Below are 12632 nucleotides of genomic sequence, written 5' to 3'. Positions count from 1 at the left end.
ATTTTATATGAAATCACTCACCCCAATCCTCTGTAGATTGGAAGTAGTTCAGGCGGACCTGAACCAACGAGCCAGCGGGGGGTGTTTGGGGCTGAATACCAGAGGAAGTATGTGTTTGGATCCACCCCCTCTAGTTTCCTGGCATGTCCACTAGTAATCCTGTTTAGTACAGCAGCGTATCCTGTTTAGTACAGCAGCGTATCCTGTTTAGTACAGCAGCGTATCCTGTTTAGTACAGCAGCGTATCCTGTTTAGTACAGCAGTGTATCCTGTTTAGTACAGCAGCATATCCTGTTTAGTACAGCAGCGTATCCTGTTTAGTACAACAGCGTATCCTGTTTAGTACAGCAGCGTGACCTGTGTGTGCTGAATGGCCAGCCATTAGTTCTGTGAGTCAGGCCTGTTATATCCTATATCTGTTGGGCTCTGTTAGTCTGGCCTGGTATATCTGTTGGGCTCTGGTTAGTCTGGCCTGATATATCTGTTGAGCTTTGTTAGTCTGGCCTGGTATATCGGTTGGGCTCTGTTAGTCTGGCCTGGTATATCTGTTGGGCTCTGGTTAGTCTGGCCTGGTATATCTGTTGGGCTCTGGTTAGTCTGGCCTGGTATATCTGTTGGGCTCTGGTTAGTCTGGCCTGGTATATCTGTTGGGCTCTGGTTAGTCTGGCCTGGTATATCTGTTGGGCTCTGGTTAGTCTGGCCTGGTATATCTGTTGGGCTCTGTTAGTCAGGCCTGGTATATCCTACAGTGCCTTCGGAAAATATTCAGACCCCTTGACTTTTTCCACATTTTGTTACGTTACAGCCTCATTCTAAAACGGATTAAATGTATTTTTTTCCTCAGCAATCTACACACAATACCCCATAATGACAAAGTGAAAACAGGTTTTTAGAAATGTTTGCAACAACCCCCAGAAGCCACTCCTCAGTAAAAGGCACATGACAGCCCGCTTGGAGTTTGCCAGATTCTCTGGTCTGATGAAACCAAGATTGAACTCTTTGGCCTGAATGCCAAGCGTCACGTCTGAAGGAAACCTGGCACCATCCCTACGGTGGTGGCAGCATCATGCTGTGGGGGTGATTTTCAGCGGCATGGACTGGGAGACTAGTCAGGATCGAGGCAAAGATGAACGGAGCAAAGTACAGAGAGATCCTTGATGAAAACCTGCTCCAAGCGCTCAGGACCTCACACTGGGGCAAAGGTTCACCTTCCAACAGGACAATGACCCTAAGCACACAGCCAAGAGAACGCAGGAGTTGTTTCGGAACAAGTCTAAATACAGGTGTGCCAAGCTTGTAGCGTCATACTAAATAAGACTCAAGGCTGTAATCGCTGCCAAAGGTGCTTCAACAAAGTACTGAGTAAAGGGTCTGAATACTTATGTAAATGTGATATTTCCGGGTTTTTTTTAATCTGTTTTTGCTTTGTCATTATGGGGTATTGTGTGTAGATTGATGAGGGAAAAAACCAATTTAATCAATTTTAGAATAAGGCTGTAACCTAAAAAAATGTGGAAAAAGTCAAGGGGTCTGAATACTTTCCAAAAATACATTAAACATTTTGAATTTTTATTCCACTTTGACATTAGTTTTTTTGTGTAGATAATTGACCAAAAATTACAATTAAATCCATTTTAGTCCCACTTTGTAATGCAACAACATGGAAAAAGTCACGTTTCTGATGGCACTGTAAATAATAGTTACGAAGTGTGTGTTAATACATACCGTGCCCCTCACATCTCGTTTCTTGGGCTCCGGGGACAAATTGAATTTGATTGGTCCTTTAATCTGTCTCCGAGACCTCTTGGTGCCGTCGGGCAGTGTCTCCATGGCGATGTCGGCATCATCGCTACTGGCCTGGTCACACTCTGAACATTGCCTGAGTAGAGAGAGAGAGGTAGAGAGAGAGCGGTAGAGGTAGAGAGAGAAGATCTTTCAGGGTCCAGAAACTGTTCTGTCCTCTATGCAGGGGTATTGATTTTACTATCTGTGAACATCTTAAGCATGGAAAACAGGTTTCGGATATCTTTCTCTCTTACTATCAATGTCTGATCTAGATGTTGCTGATTATGTTGGAGAGAAAACAAACAAAACACTGACACTAAGGCTTTGGTCTGTAATGTCTGTCTTTGTTGAAATCTATGAAAATAATATCTGCTTGGTTTGAAAAAATACTGTTTTCCCAAAGTACTGAAATCTGAGCCTGGAGGTCTGACACTGAATTTGAATTTGAAGAAAGGGGTTTATGCTGACCCAGGCAAAGCATAAGACTGTGACATGGGTGTCTATCACTCTTATAAGTTAGATAAATGTAATATCTGTCTTAAAGGTTAATATCAGTATTATAGGTTAAGGCAAAGTAAACTTGTGGATCATCTGTGTGTTTCTGATTCTGACTGAGAAGCCCTGTCTGCACCTTTCTTTCTGCCTCTGTGAATTTCCTGGGGTGCAGATCGTGGTAATTAGGTACGACTTGGCCTCGGCTACACAAAATTGTATCTCTCCAAACACTTTCTAATTTCTGCCCTCCGGAGCAGAACGCAACCACGCTCTCTTATTCATCGATTAAATGAATTACTCCCAATCACAGGCATGAAGAACGTGCAGGTTGAGGTGCCACAAAAACAAACAATACACAAACACACGTACAGCGCCTTGCAAAAGTATTCATCCCCCTTGGCGGTTTTCCTATTTTGTTGCATTACAACCTGTAATTTAAATTGATTTTTATTTTTATTTCATGTAATGGACATACACAAAATAGTCCAAATTGGTGAAGTGAAATAAACTTGTTTCAGAAAATGCTAAAAAAATAAATAACAGAAAAGTGGTGCTTGCATATGTATTCACCCCCTTTGCTATGAAGCCCCTAAATAAGATCTGGTGCAACCAATTACCTTCAGAAGTCACATAATTAGTTAAATAAAGTCCACCTGTGTGCAATCTAAGTGTCACATGATCTGTCACATGATCTCAGTGTATATATACACCTGTTCTGAAAGGCCCCAGAATCTGCAACACCACTAAGCAAGGGGCACCACCAAGCAAGCGGCACCATGAAGACCAATGAGCTCTCCAAACAGGTCAGGGACAAAGTTGTGGAAAAGTACAGATCAGGGTTGGGTTATAAAAAAATATCAGAAACTTGAACATCCCACGGAGCACCATTAAATCCATTATCAAAAAAATTGAAAGAATATGGCACCACAACAAACCTGCCAAGAGAGGGCCGTCCACCAAAACTCACGGACCAGCCAAGGAGGGCATTAATCAGAGAGGCAACAAAGAAACCAAAGATAACGTTGAAGGAGCTGCAAAGCTCCACAACAGAGATTGGAGTATCTGTCCATAGGACCACTTTAAGCTGTACACTCCACAGAGCTGGGCTTCACGGAAGAGTGGCCAGAAAAAAGCCATTGCTTAAAGAAAAAAATAAGCAAACACGTTTGGTGTTCGCCAAAGGCATGTGGGAGACTCCCCAAACATATGGAAGAAAGTACTCTGGTCAGATGAGACTAAAATTGAGCTTTTTGGACATCAAGGAAAACACAATTTCTGGCGCAAACCCAACACCTCTCATCACCCCGAGAACACCATCCCCACAGTGAAGCATGCTGGTGGGAGCATCATGCTGTGGGGATGTTTTTCATCAGCAGGGACTGGGAAACTGGTCAGAATTGAAGGAATGATGGATGGCTCTAAATACAGGGAAATTCTTGAGGGAACTTGAATAGTTATGCACGCTCAAGTTTTCTGTTTCTTTGTCTTATTTCTTGATTGTTTTTACAAAAAAAATAAATGTTGCATCTTCAAAGTGGTAGGCATGTTGTGTAAATCAAATAATACAAACACCCCCAAAAATCCATTTGAATTCCAGGTTGTAAGGCAACAAAATAGGAAAAATGCCAAGGGGGTGAATACTTTCGCAAGCCACTGTACATATGCACACACATGCACGCACACACACACTACAATCCCCCATCCTCCTTCACTTAGAATAGGAAGTAAAAAGGAGATGACTAACTGTGGAAGTACCTCACCAAGTGACAGAGACGTAATACTATTGAAACTATTGAGACAGATACACAAAAGAGCTCCTCTATTTATCTATCCAGATAAGGACATCTACCTCTTCTGTTTGAAGTGGGACATTTCCACCATCTCTGCATTCTCCATCTGATAAATCTACTGCCACTGAGTATGCTAAAATGTCACACTTTATACAAATAAATAAATTGTGGACACAAATCTATCTTCTACTCCAAGTTATTATAAAACAGGTTCTTTGGATCATGGATGCTGATTGGTTGATATGCAGGACAACAACTCCCGCAAAATACCGTGACGTGTTAATCTCATAATTCCACTGTCCCGCAGCCCAGGCAGGAAATTCACTCAAAATACAGTGAGGGAAAAAAGTATTTGATCCCCTGCTAATTTTGTACGTTTGCCCACTGACAAAGACATGATCAGTCTATAATTTTAATGGTAGGTTTATTTGAACAGTGATAGACAGAATAACAACAAAAAAATCCAGAAAAACGCATTTCAAAAATGTTATAAATTGATTTGCATTTTAATGAGGGAAATAAGTATTTGACCCCTCTTTAAAACATGACTTAGTACTTGGTGGCAAAACCCTTGTTGGCAATCACAGAGGTCAGACGTTTCTTGTAGTTGGCCACCAGGTTTGCACACATCTCAGGAGGGATTTTGTCCCACTCCTCTTTGCAGATCTTCTCCAAGTCATTAAGGTTTCGAGGCTGATGTTTGGCAACTCTAACCTTCAGCTCCCTCCACAGATTTTCTATGGGATTAAGGTCTGGAGACTGGCTAGGCAACTCCAGGACCTTAATGTGCTTCTTCTTGAGCCACTCCTTTGTTGCTTTGGCCATGTGTTTTGGGTCATTGTCATGCTGGAATACCCATCCACAAGCTATTTTCAATGCCCTGGCTGAGGGAAGGAGGTTCTCACCCAAGATTTGACGGAACATGGCCCCGTCCATTGTCCCTTTGATGCAGTGAAGTTGTCCTGTCCCCTTAGCAGAAAAACACCCCCAAAGCATAATGTTTCCACCTCCATGTTTGACGGTGGGGATGGTGTTCTTGGGGTCATAGGCAGCATTCCTCCTCCTCCAAACACGGCGAGTTGACTTGATGCCAAAGAGCTCCATTTTGGTCTCATCTGACCACAACACTTTCACCCAGTTCTTCTCTGAATCATTCAGATGTTCATTGGCAAACTTCAGATGGGCATGTATATGTGCTTTCTTGAGCAGGGGGACCTTGCGGGCGCTGCAGGATTTCAGTCCTTCACGGCGTAGTGTGTTACGAATTGTTTTCTTGGTGACTATGGTCCCAGCTGCCTTGAGATCATTGACAAGATCCTCCCGTGTAGTTCTGGGCCTCACTGTTCTCATAATCATTGCAACTCCACGAGGTGAGATCTTGCATGGAACCCCAGGCCAAGGGAGATTGACAGTTATTTTGTGTTTCTTCCATTTGCGAATAATCGCACCAACTGTTGTCACCTTCTCACCAAGCTGCTTGGTGATGGTCTTGTAGCCCATTCCAGCCTTGTGTAGGTCTACAATCTTGTCCCTGACATCCTTGGAGAGCTCTTTGGTCTTGGAATCTGATTGATTGATTGCTTCTGTGGACAGGTGTCTTTTATACAGGTAACAAGCTGAGATTAGGAGCACTCCCTTTAAGAGTGTGCTCCTAATCTCAGTTTGTTACCTGTATAAAAGACACCTGGGGACCTGAAATCTTTCTGATTGAGAGAGGGGTCAAATACTTATTTCACTCATTAAAATGCAAATCAATTTATAACATTTTTGAAATGCGTTTTTCTGGATTTTTTTGTTGTTATTCTGTCTCTCACTGTTCAAATAAACCTACCATTAAAATTATAGACTGATAATTTCTTTGTCAGTGGGCAAACGTACAAAATCAGCAGGGGATCAAATACTTTTTTCCCTCACTGTATATCTCGGGGAAAAAAGCGTCTACACATTATTTTTCCATGCTACAATTTGGTTTGCAACAGATGGGGGTTGTATAAACCTACCTGTCTGCTTTTACAACCTGTGCAACAATGTATCATTTTACAAATGCTATCTCTCCCGTGCCAGTAGGCTAGCTAGCCCAAGAATGAACATGAAACTAATAATTCACCATGGAAACTGTGTCACGGATTCTGCCGAGGCTGCCCCTCCTCCTTGCTCGGGCAGGTTTCGTCGTTCGTCGTCACCGGAGTACTAGCTGCTGCCGATCTATGTTATATGTTTCTATGTTCTACCTGTTGTGTCAGATTGTTTCACACCTGTTGCCCATCTTGTAATTACTCCGCCCCTATTTAACCCTGTGGCTCCCATTGTGTTCTGTGCGTGTTTGTTGTTTGTTCGCTGATGTCGTTGGTGAGCGGGTTTATTCCTCCCTGCGTGGAGGCTTCTTGTTTCTTTACGTGTATTAGTAAAGATACGTTTTTTCATTGAGTTCTGTGTCCTGCGCCTGACTTCAGTCAACCGCATACACTGACATCGTGACAAACTGTTAATTCATTAACCAGTGCAGTATGGTCTATGTAGACCTATTGGATATTTATTAAATCATTATTTATTGATGTTCTTGTCTCTCATCATCATTTAATATCTGCTAGCTAACTACATGCCAATGATTTGTTTAGCATAGCAACGTCGAATTAGTAGCTAGAATGATTAGAATTAACGACTGCGTCAAAACATGAGAAAATAACTAACGACCAGCCTGCTTGGGTAGCAACTTCAGAATGCAAAAATGAATTTACATTTCATTAATATTTGTATAAATATGTTGGCAACCGTTTTATAAACGCAATAAGGCATGAGAACCCGGGGATTATCGTGTGATAACTCCTGACTAAGGGCTGTTCTTAGACCCGAGGCATTTTTTATACAACAATGTTATAATGTCATAGCAGATTTACAGTACAGTGTCATTGCGATGGGTTGTGTGTTTGTGCATGTGTGTGTGCTATGGACAGCACTTGGTCCGACTCTTGTACCACTGAGTCCTCTGGCATCCATTCACTAGTTATACCTCATTCACTCTCTCTTTCTTCCCCATCTACCTCCCCTAGTCTCTCTGTGTGTGTGTGGTTCTCCCAGTCTCTCTCTTTCTTCCCCTTCTACCTCCCCCTGTCTCTCTGTGTGTGTGTGTGGTTCTCCCAGTCTCTCTCTTTCTTCCCCATCTACCTCCCCCTGTCTCTGTGTGTGTGTGTGTGGTTCTCCCAGTCTCTCTCTTTCTTCCCCATCTACCTCCCCCTGTCTCTGTGTGTGTGTGTGTGGTTCTCCCAGTCTCTCTCTTTCTTCCCCATCTACCTCCCCCTGTCTCTGTGTGTGTGTGTGTGGTTCTCCCAGTCTCTCTCTTTCTTCCCCCATCTACCTCCCCCTGTCTCTGTGTGTGTGTGTGTGGTTCTCCCAGTCTCTCTCTTTCTTCCCCATCTACCTCCCCCTGTCTCTCTGTGTGTGTGTGTGGTTCTCCCAGTCTCTCTCTTTCTTCCCCCTCTACCTCCCCCCTGTCTCTCTGTGTGTGTGTGTGGTTCTCCCAGTCTCTCTCTTTCTTCCCCATCTACCTCCCCCTGTCTCTGTGTGTGTGTGTGTGGTTCTCCCAGTCTCTCTCTTTCTTCCCCATCTACCTCCCCCTGTCTCTCTCTCTCCTGTCTACCTCCCCCAGTCTCTTTCTCTCCCGTCTACCTCCCCTAGCCTACCTCTCTCTCTCTGTGTGTGTGTGTGTGTGTGTGTGTGTGTGGTTCTCCCTGCCTCCCTCTCACCAGTAGCTGTTCTTGGTCTTCTTGGGCATGCGTGTGAGTGGAGGTTCCAGACAGCCCAGGTGGTAGTACAGTTTGCAGGTGTCACACAGCAGCAGGAGATGCTGGTCCTGGTTCTTCTTACAGATCCCACAGCTAAACAGGAACACCAACACACACACACACACAGGAAATACTTCAAAACTCTAAGAATTTAGTTCTCGGATAAAGTTCATATAAAGAAAACATGCAGTGTGAGGCATGATAATACATACTCCTTAGGAATAGTGATGGTCGTACAGTGTTGGAGTGCCCCAGGGTTGAATACTGGGACCTCTCTGTTTGCCGCATATAAGGCTTTGTGCTTGTTTGTAATGCCTGTTGTTTGAATGTTTTTGTGTTTGTTTATTTACCTGTAGAGGACAGCTGGTAGGTTGGAGGACTTCCCAGGAGCTCCTCCCTCCTTCTTGCTGGGCTTCCTCTCTTTAGGTGCTTTCAGGACCGACGGGGAGTTCAGTTTCTGTCAAGGAGAGAGACACACATTGAACATACTGTAGGTGTAGAAGAGACTTCAGAGACAAGCAGTGAAATACAAACAGGTCACAGGTGTCCACAGAGAGGAGAGAGAGAGGGGGAGAGAAAGAGAGGGGGAGAGAGAAAGAGAGAGGGGGGAGAGGGGGGAGAGAGAGACAGAGAGAGGGGGGAGAGAGAGACAGAGAGAGAGAGACAGAGAGAGAAAGAAAGATAAATATTGAGGGAACCTGTTGTTGGTCAGTAGACAAATAGACAGACAGACAGAGGCGGATGTGGGTTTATTTCTCCCCAGCATCTCGTTGGCTACATGGTGGCTGCTGTCTGTCGCAGGTTAATTAGAAAACGTATTTGCTAGGGAGAGACTGGGGAGCTGGTGGGACACTAAACAGACTGGCTTCTCACTGGGGCAGCTCTAATCTGAGCACGCTCAGTACGCCGTTGCTTACGGCTCCCAGGGATCGGTCCTGTGGGGGGGCCTAAGAAAGAGGCACCAGGGCCACAGGACCCGATGGTGCGTGTGTGTGTGTCTGTGTGTGTTTGCCTGGGGTGTGTGATCTACTAATTGTGGACCACAGTCCCCTTCTGCATTAGCTCAGTGAGTAGGAAATCCCTCCCCTACTGACAGAGAGAAGTCCCCTGTCAGTTAAAGCTAATTTCAGAGAGATGGGTGTGTGAAGGTATCTGATAAAATAAGAATCAGAGACAGGAAGGCAGGACCAGCCCAGCCTCAGGCCATCTGGCTGGTTCATACTGGGTGCCAGACAGGCTCTGAGGCCGTGAGGGACCGAGTGGCGAACACACACACAGCATACACACAAACGGCACCCTGGGAAGAGTCAGCTGACTGGCACGCCTTCCAGGAAGGGTCTCGGTATGTGACACATACGTGCACAGCATTTCAAATGAGATGCTTTACCTCAGTGCCAAATTGAACACAGCCAGGTAATATTAATGGTAAAAACGCTGTGACCGGTCCTTTTAAGTTTCACAATGTCTGGCTAAAAATGTCTCATGTTCACTTTTAGAGAGTACCTCTCTCCTCTCCCTGAGACGTCCCCAACAATGACAACACTGACTCAGTGTATAGGATGAGGGATGGGGCTGCGGTTGGGGACATCAATAATTTCAGGTAATGTACGGGGGAGGGATGACAAATAGGAAATGAAAAGGTATCAGATAGATGACACAATGCAACGCGGGGACGTGACTGATGTAGCTACTTAAACCTTTCTACGTTTCTAATTACGTGATTTATGGAGGTCGTTGCAGATCAACGTCGTTCGTTCAGTCGTTCTTTCCCTCCAGTCTTTTCCCCTATCGCCAGGCAAACTTTTAATCAAGCATCATGCATTCAGTTAGCCGCTTAAGTAGATGGATTTCTAAAGGGCTGATTACATATGCAGTCCCAGGTGCCACGGGCAAATGTATGTTGTATTATCTAGGCCTACCTGCAAATCTTAGAGAGACTGGGTGTAACCAGGGGGGTGTCTGTTTGTGTTTGTGTGTGAGAGAGAGGTTTTGTGTGTTGTGTGTGTGTGCTTGTCTTGCTATAGCATCTTGTTAGAGCTCCAGCTCTCCACAGGCCTCTCCACCTCAGTTCCCATTCTCACCTCAACACAGCACAGCACAGCACAGCACACACACACACACACACACACACACACACACACACACACACACACACACACACACACACACACACACACACACACACACACACACACACACACACACACACACACACACACACACACACACACACACACACACACACACACACACACACACACACACACACACACACACAGCACAACACACACACACACCAAGAGCTGGGCTGCCTTTAAAGAAGTGTCAGTGTCAGCACCTTGAAACAGGCTCTGTTACCTTTAAGATTTCTGCAGAGCTGCATTTCGCACTCATTAAACGACCCATCACCCGTGGCGACGCATCTTAGTGATTTGGTTGCCATGGCAAGTGGGAACGTGGTAGAAAGCAAGCGGATAGCTTCTAACTTTACTTAGACTTTATGGCAAATGACAGGTCAATCAGTTACAGGAGCCTATTATGGGCTGCAGAATTACCCCCACGGTAACTCTGTTGGTTGCTACGGCGGGTTGCTATGGCTAATCTCAATCTTCCATCATCACCAGGTTGGGGTTTTATCCTCTGCCTTTGTAACCAACTTTTCTGTTCTGTTTCTGTAATGCGTAGGTGTGATGAAGCTGGAGTTTGGTTTAGTGGGAGTGTTGCCAACTCAGGACTAAACATAAAAAAGAAAGAAAGACAGGAAGAGGAGAGAGGAGGAGAATGTGGTGTGATATTAACATACCTGTCCTAGGATTCCTCCCAGCATGGTCCATATGGCATGACCCTCACTCCTCAGAACACCGTTGACATTCTGCAGGTCCTCCAGAGACTCACACAGCTACAGAGGGAGAGACATGTAGGGAGGGGGAGATAGAAAGAAAGGGAGAGAGAGAGAGAGAAACACTTCATATCGTCTACCACCTCCAAGTACTCCTCTACACACACACACAAAACCCACCCCAAGCACACGCCTTGTCAGGGGTTTTATAGCTGTATCAATAGCTAGACTTCTAATCTTAACGATCCTTCTCTCTCTATCCCCCTCTCCGTCTCTCTCACTCTCTTCAAGACCAGGGCTGCTTTTCTCTCTCATTCGCTCTCTCTCCTCCTCTCTTTCCGTGTCTCTCTCTCTCGCTCTCCGTGTAAAAGCATGTCAAGCAGTGCAATTAGCAACACACACTCCATTAATAACGCTTAATACACGTGGCAGAAAGACTGAACGCAACATTAACTCCTCTGACTTTTACTCCGCTGTTTTATTCCCTTCTTCATTGGGCCTGATGGAGCGAAGCTGCCCTGCGCCGCCACACCCAGGTCACATGGGGAAGGAGAGATGAAAGGAGAGAGAGAGAGATAGAGAGAGAGAGAGACCAAAACGGCAAGGGCCACAGAGAGATTGAGGGAGAAAGAGATGGATAGAGAGAGAGAGAGAGAGAGAGAGAGAGAGAGAGAGAGAGAGAGAGAGAGATGAGAGCTGGAGAGAGCTAGACGGAGGAGGAACAACTAGGCTCTTAAAATTGTATTTTTCACGGTACATAGTAAAACAGTGGTTAATGTGTTGTAGTGCAAAGCGATGTGGTTTATGAATGACACACCGTGTGTGTTTCTGAAGACTAGAGGCCACGCAGTACAAAGAGATAGCACAGCTTTAGTGTGAGGACTCAGAGAAAGGAATGCTACTGGAGAATCACTGGTAAACCCCTTGTGAGTGGTTGATAACAGTGTGGATTAACATTTTGTCCACTATCTTCCTGGCTGCGTCTACTACCACAGAGCAGTCAAGCAAGCATTTTATTCGGTAACTTTGCGGCTTGTACCAAATCAAATCACATTTTATTGGTCGCATACACATATTTAGCAGATGTTATTGCGGATGTAGCGAAATGCTTGTGTTCCTAGCTCCAACACTACTAACCTTGTTGTAGTCAACAAGCAGCTTCTTCATGTTCTTCTAACAGTGTGTGTGTTTTCTACCATCACTAACCTTGTTGTAGTCGACGTGCAGCTTCTCCTGCTCACTCTCCAGCTTGTCTTTCAGATTCTTCTGTTCAGAGATATTGTCCTGGATTTGGATCATCCTCATGTTCCTCTCTGCATAGCAATAAGGACACCAATCAATAAACCACCATCACAATCTATTCACACATCAATAGGACCGATCACAATCTATCTCCATCTATATACAGGAAAAGGCAGACGAGAAACAGGGTGTGCCGATCTGATGGGAGATAGCCGGGGGGTGGGGGATGTGGTTCAAGGTTACACACGTGTGAGCGCACATGTATTCTCACACTCGCAAACACACACATACAAAAACGGTCGAGCACACACACACATCTGGCAATGGCATCATCATTCATTTTGGGGGACAAAACATCTTTATCCAAGGCTGCATGCGGAGAGCCTATATAACTATGGCACAGACTCTCAAAGAGAGTTTATATTCTGGAAGCATCTGACTTTAGCAACAACATTGACTATAATGGTGTATTATGTTGGTAATGTAAGTCTATGTAGCCATCAGTCAGATGGTTTTTGTTTCCCTACTCACCCAGGTAATAGTTGACGAAGTCTGCAGTGAGGGCGGGCTGCTTGTGTTTCCTGCGTCCATCCACACTTGCGCTGATGTCTGACGTGTCTACGGGGAAGATGTCCGTGCTGAAGAAGAAAGGGATTTGAACCGTCAACCCTCTGGTTGCTGGTCCACCTCTCTAACCTC

The 12632-nt window shown here is 45.0% G+C and overlaps 1 protein-coding gene across 4 annotated transcripts in view; it reads right to left on the bottom strand.

The window, feature by feature from the left end:
* Positions 1-12632, bottom strand: part of LOC121571904 (PHD finger protein 14) — an 84865-nt gene that overhangs the window by 54440 nt on the left and 17793 nt on the right. For all 4 annotated transcript variants that reach the window (XM_041883690.2, XM_041883691.2, XM_041883692.1 and 1 more), the window contains exons 11-16: positions 12465-12571; positions 11898-12004; positions 10656-10751; positions 8203-8309; positions 7814-7945; positions 1726-1879 (exon numbers count right to left, since the gene is read on the bottom strand). In XM_041883690.2, the coding sequence (XP_041739624.1) occupies positions 1726-1879; positions 7814-7945; positions 8203-8309; positions 10656-10751; positions 11898-12004; positions 12465-12571 (703 nt within the window). The remainder of the gene's footprint in view (positions 1-1725; positions 1880-7813; positions 7946-8202; positions 8310-10655; positions 10752-11897; positions 12005-12464; positions 12572-12632) is intronic.

The sequence above is a fragment of the Coregonus clupeaformis genome, chromosome 8 (genome assembly GCF_020615455.1).
Source record: "Coregonus clupeaformis isolate EN_2021a chromosome 8, ASM2061545v1, whole genome shotgun sequence".
Lineage (NCBI taxonomy): Eukaryota > Metazoa > Chordata > Actinopteri > Salmoniformes > Salmonidae > Coregonus > Coregonus clupeaformis.
This window is presented reverse-complemented; position numbering and strand designations above follow the sequence as displayed.